This window comes from Paramormyrops kingsleyae, chromosome 10, assembly GCF_048594095.1.
Source record: "Paramormyrops kingsleyae isolate MSU_618 chromosome 10, PKINGS_0.4, whole genome shotgun sequence".
Lineage (NCBI taxonomy): Eukaryota > Metazoa > Chordata > Actinopteri > Osteoglossiformes > Mormyridae > Paramormyrops > Paramormyrops kingsleyae.
In genome coordinates, this window is record NC_132806.1 from 4,849,511 (window position 1) to 4,855,715 (window position 6,205).

Consider the following 6,205-nt stretch of genomic DNA (forward strand, 5'->3'; position numbering starts at 1 on the left):
AGTTTTTCCTTTTTATTTCAACAACATACCCACCTTCAAGTGAAGCACGGGCCTCCTCTTGTTTTGACTTTTTCTTTCTTTTGCTTGCTCCCGATTCATCTCTCCACCTTCATGGATCCAACTGCCTGTCGGCGCATTTGACCGCAGATTGGTCAGATGCTGCATGCTGTCAATCATTGCGGCAACGAATGCGATGTCAGATTACTCATCTCTTTTTTTTTATCTTGGGCTGACTTGCTGCTCTACGTGCGCCTCACGGCAGCAAAGCACATCCTTTGAGTGTTTGCAGAGAATGCGTCCCCTTGCGGAAAATGGGGCCCCCCATGGATCGTGGGACCCTACGCACAGCATGTGTTCTGCTTGTAGGGAGGGGCAGCGCTGACTACCAACAGTAATGTGTAACCTTGTACTGCTGAAACTGATATATGATATTATCATCAAAACCATTAGCCTTAACTTACTTTTGGAAATACCTGCAGAGTGCACTGTTATATTGACAGTATGGCTAAGCCATTTATTCATTAGCAATGACACAAGGACTTGTCATTCTGATACCACTGACATGTTCATTCACATAAATATTTACTTTTGAGAGACAATCTATGGCTTTTTTGCAGGCAGTCCATTTGTGTGGTGCTGTTTGTGCTAATTGTTTTGAGAAATGCACTTACAGTTTTGCAGATGTTAAGGGTGATTCCAGAAATGTACCAAAGCAATTGAGAAAAACTGTAATGATGCTAGAGAGTGGCAAATAAACTGATTCACCATTTACTGTCATGGACAGAACTTCAAATGCTTGCTCTAAATGCAAATGTGCAAATGTAAGCAGTAAAGCTACAGTTTAAATTTTGTTTGCATGGTGGAAAGAACACTTAAACTCTCTTTTGAGTGTGATTAGAAGATCTACTGCTTTGGAAAACGTAAGAACTGTATTATATGAGACTGTCTAATATCAGATTGATAACAAAAGACTGAGACTGTGCTGAGCTTGTCTGAGAGAGATGATTAGTGAATGCCCTCCCACAGTGTCTCAGCACTCCGTACAAAGAACTTCATATGCTCAGTATCTGTTCCTGTTTATCTAATTGTTCTCATTTTAACCGGATGTTAAGGAGTAAATTAATAAACATCATGTAAGTGTAGGTTAGAATGCCTTTTCACTATTTCTTAAATTCCTGTCTGACCAGCCAATCAGATCAGCCTGATGTGTATCTTGTACCTCTCTGTTTCCTGCCCTTTCACCCCGACCACGACCATGACCTCTCACTTACTGTAGCAGCAGAGCAGTTTATTCTAAACAAGTGGAACCACAAAGATGTTCAGACTCTTTGGTCTTCTCATTTTCATTAGTAGGATCCTAAATTATAAATTATTTTTGGATTTTAATATTTTCATATATCCTGTATAATGTGATCAGTGTAATAAGTGGTCATTTAATCTCCATCATAGTTAATAGTTATTTTGCTTACTGTTATGATGTATGTCACGTTTATTTGTGTTTTTCTGTTTTTCCAGACACTGCACTGGCTGTGGATGTTGTTCAGCCCAGTCCCCTGATGAGGGTTCAGCTTGGAGACAGTGTGACCCTGACATGCTTCTGTCCAGAAGAAACAACTTTTGTTGCTTGGTTGAAGCAAGCTGTTGGTCAGAAGCCCCAGCTCATGGCGAAAGCACCTCGCTACGTATCTGGTAAATTTGATGAGGAATATGAAAATATAAAACGTTACTCCTTACAGAATGCAAAGGGGAGTTTTAACATCACTATTTCTAACGCGGAGCCGTCAGATTCTGCAGTGTATTATTGTGCTGCTGTCTTTCTTCATGAGGTCACTTTTGGGAATGGAACCTTTGTCATAATCACAGGTAAATGGGATTCCAGTTATTTTCATATTTGCTTTATTATACTGTCAGTAAGATTATTCCCTGTAAAATATTTTTGACAGTTGAGTTGTCTGTCAATATAAAATTAGCAAAGATACCTGATTGTCTGCTTTGCTCCATAAATGTTTTTCTAAACAACATTAAACAAAAATAATTTATTATTATTATTATTGTACAATTTGTTACATTTTGCTTGCTGTCAATAATCTTCAGCCAAAAGCCTAACCTTCTCTTTATACAGATGTTAATGTTACACATTGCAGCCTTTTTAAAACAAATGAAATAAAAATGTTTGAGTTGCTATATATAGGACTGTGCAAAAATCTTAAGCAACAAAAGAAAATTATTTTTGACATTATTTGTCTTAGCAGTCAGTGTATATTGGCCCAGAAAAAAACATGATTTGACATAAGAATCAGAGATGTGCCCCATTCAGATCTTATTCGAGAATGGCCCTTAAATTTAATTTCATTTTCTTAATCTGAATTTAATTTGAATTATGGTTGAAAACAGGATCTGGCATTGCAATTCATATTTGAATTTAAGGAAGTAGAATGAAAAAGTATTTGGATTCAAATAAGTTCATATGTACTGTAGGTGTAGCTTTTTAGTTTATTTTTTAAATATGAATTACACATAAACACATTAACATTGTCATGTATCATAGTTATAAAAATGTTATCTTATTCAGAATTGAAGAATGCAACATTTGAAGTGTCACCTAAAATAATAATTAAACTGTCATTTTGTGTACCATGGTGGATCTGCTCATAGGAAAAGCTGAGTGTCTCTCCTTAAAAGTTAGTGTTGGCTGCAGTGACTGCAGTTTCTAACCTAAGAAACATCCCAAACTCTTTTACTGCATCAAAAGTCAAACTAGTCCCTATTCCTGTCATGAAAGCTTCACATAATGTCACTGTTACCTGAGCCAACCATGTTTATCAGAGGATGCCAACCCTTTGGCTGCAGCTTCCTCTGCACATGCTGAGAGAGTCTTCAGTGTAGCAGGAAAAGATTTCAGGCCAGAACATTGCAAATTAAATTGTAAATCCTTTGCAGATATTATGCTGACTAAATAAAATAATAATGAAAAATTAGATTTATTGGAATAAAGCATAATTGCATTTGCCATGACATTTTGCTTTTTGCCGTAGTGCTGTGGTTGAACGGAAAAACTTACTTTTCTACACATAAGAAAATAAATAGGAGCAACTACATGAAACCAAGTAATTCCTTTTAAATTCCTTTTACTATGTATACTTCTTATTTAGTGTTAAAAAAGAGACAAACTGTTAATCAGCAAACAGTAACAAGTAAAGATAATACATTTAGCTCGTGAATCAAATCATGCAGGTACTACAGCAGAATCCTCAAAAATACTAACCCACATCAATAGCTAAATCTGCAAAAACAAGAAATACCTTCCTGTGGAAAACGGGCAACTTATTCCAAATGGATATTGATAAAATATAATTATGCAAATATAATGTACACTTTACACACAATATTTTTTTAAGTGAAAAGGATTAAATTATTCATCTTCCAATTCATGAATGCAATGAGGCACAATTCATCATTTCTGAATTTCGCACAATCCTGATAAGAATATATACCAATAAAGAGTAATACAATAAAAAAAGATTATTATTTTTCTCCAAGAAACTGGTGATTTTTTGGATTACTACAGGAACACCACTTTGGGTGCCAAACCTCTCCAAAATCAATAAGAATAATCTTTGAGGATCTGTATTTTCCAATTTTTCCCTGAAAAGGCTGTCATCATAAACATTTTGCTTTTCAGGTAAAGACTCCAACAGCAGGACTGTGGTACAGCAGCCTGTGTCTGACACAGTGCAGCCAGGAGACTCTGTGAGCCTGCAGTGTACAATAGAGACTGGGAGCTGTGCAGGAGAACACAGTGTTTACTGGTTCAGACATGGATCAGGAGAATCCCTTCCAGGAGTCATTTACAGCCACGGAAACAGGAGTGATGAGTGTGAGAAGAGCCCTGAGGCTGGATCTCCTACACAGAGCTGTGTCTACAGCCTCCCCAAGAGGAACCTCAGCCTCTCTGATGCTGGGACTTACTACTGCGCTGTGGCCATGTGTGGGGAGATGCTGTTTGGGAACGGCACACAGCTGGATATAGATGGTAACACCCAGTGTGGAGAGTATATCTGCATCCTCAAACTTTTATTTTGCTTATTCTGCTATTCAGACATTTATTTCTTATTTGAATGTAATGAATTTTCAAATTCACGTGCATTTTCAATAATTATTAATTTAATAATTATTGAAAATATTACTTAATACAAATTGTTAAAATACCAAACGTTCATGTCAAAAATTGACTACAGTACTTACAAAACAATTGCTGCAATTTCTTATAAATTTTATCTTTAAATAATGTGACTTAACCAAAGAGGAAATGTGTCTCTATATCATTATGCTGAAATCTATTTCTTTGTTATAGGCTATCAGAACCTGTGGGATCCTCTTCACTCTGGCTTGCTGATAGTTTTATCTTGCAGCATTATTCTGAACGTTGCCCTCATTTGTATAAGATGTAAAATGACCTGTACACACTGCGCAGGTACGCTGCCCGGCTTTATGCTCTCAGAAGGACAAAAAAAATTGTTCAAATGACTGATTTGCTTATAACAAAACAGAATTAATACTACATAAATTTTCGCATTAAAACCACTCTTGTGGGAAACACAATATCCCTTATTAAAATCATGCCTAATTTATTTACATATCTTTAGTATTTTGCAAAATATACTGAGATATACAACACATGTTGCAGTAAGTTGCATATCAATAACATTTATTAGTCTGCCTGGCCCTCCTGTCCCCTCCCCAGTGTGGCCCTAATGAGCCACTCCTGTTGCTCGTTGTCCCCTCGTTAGTCGTTGTATATGCCTGTCACTGTGCCTGTCACTGTGCTCATCTTCCTGGATCTCGGTCTGACCCTGAGCCTTTCCCCTGCTTGTTCCCTGTTCTCCTGTTTGCATCCCTCATGGTCGCACTTTGTTTTCCCCATAACTGTTAATGTTTTGCCTAATAAAGCCCCTCTCCGTTCAACTTACGCAAGTCCTTCCTTTCCTTTTTGTGACATTTCAAATCTCTTCAGATATTCTTTATAGCAATTCTACTATATGTAACATATCATAACAAACAACACATATCCAAACATGCACACTGAAATTGATAGAAATCATTTTTACTTTGATTTTGTGACAAAAAGGAGTGTAAATTCCCTCCAAACTTAGGAATGTTATCCAACTACTGAATTATATATTGTGTGAAATTATATATGTTGATGTATAATATATTTTTAACAGATCAGAAAAACAATGATGTATCGAAAGTGGAATGGTCACGTAAGCAGGTATGTAATGAATATTTTAAATATTAAATAATAAGCAAAAATAATAATAATAAAAAAAACAACTCAAACTGATTTCCATCCAGGGATCAGCATTTTAAGTGCTATTTGTGCATATAAGTAAAACTGATTTTCATCCATCCTATTTTGCCATCTTTGTCTCCACAGTACCATGACGAGGACACACTGAATTACGCTGCCCTGAACCTTAAGAACCCAAAACCCAGGAGACAGAAGAAAGATGGGAATAATGACACTCTGTATTCTGACCTCCGCTACAGGGATTATGAATAAAAATGCTTCTCATTCATGTTAGTTATACAGAGTGTTCAGGGTGTAGCTTTAATAATGTTCAGAAGGAGAGCAGGGGAGCCAGTGCTTCTGAGACTGAATCACTGGATTTTACGGAGCACCAGTGCTAGGTTTGGTGTCAGTGTCTTTGGGATGCATTTTTACTGGAAGTGCAAATGTTCAGGCCAGACTGGGGGCTGAGGGAGGGGGAGAGGGGAGCCACAGAGGTTATTTCTTCATGGCATGGGGGGAATAAATGGCTTTAATGTTGTGGAAAGGCTGAGTTGCTGCAATCAGTTCTTTGATGCCACACTGCTTACTTGTCTCCCTTGTATACCACGGTGAATGGTTTGGGGCAAACACACAGCGACAGATAGATGATGTTAAACAGACTAAAGAAATTGAATGAAAATTTAAAGTGTTCTTAAATTACATTTTTCATTTAATTATGTGTACTGTATATATTTTTGGAGTATATACCGGTATATATATAACTGTGTCATTAATAATGATGTGGATAATTAAGAAAGAGTTTTGTTTTTTGTTCCTTTGTTATTTGGCTCACGCACACACACAAACACACAGTCGTGTAATCATATCTTTTTGGGAAACACTCATTCATTTCTATGCGAAAAATGGTATGCT

At 36.7% G+C, this 6,205-nt stretch overlaps 1 protein-coding gene across 1 annotated transcript; it reads left to right on the forward strand.

The window, feature by feature from the left end:
- The first annotated feature begins 1,311 nt into the window (after positions 1-1,311).
- On the forward strand, positions 1,312-5,749 carry LOC111846980 (uncharacterized). The gene is made up of 6 exons (XM_072717188.1): positions 1,312-1,349; positions 1,516-1,863; positions 3,683-4,033; positions 4,355-4,474; positions 5,226-5,272; positions 5,438-5,749. The coding sequence occupies exons 1-6, from the start codon at positions 1,316-1,318 to the stop codon at positions 5,561-5,563; spliced, it is 1,026 nt and encodes a 341-aa protein (XP_072573289.1). The 5' UTR covers positions 1,312-1,315; the 3' UTR covers positions 5,564-5,749.
- Positions 5,750-6,205: the final 456 nt, after the last annotated feature.

Bases quoted from the DNA above. Each gene is read 5' to 3' on its own strand.
- LOC111846980 (XM_072717188.1), top strand. From the start codon at position 1,316: ATGTTCAGACTCTTTGGTCTTCTCATTTTCATTA. The intron at 1,864-3,682 runs GTAAATGGGATT...TTTGCTTTTCAG, and splicing joins AACCTTTGTCATAATCACAG to GTAAAGACTCCAACAGCAGG. The intron at 5,273-5,437 runs GTATGTAATGAA...TTGTCTCCACAG, and splicing joins TGGAATGGTCACGTAAGCAG to TACCATGACGAGGACACACT.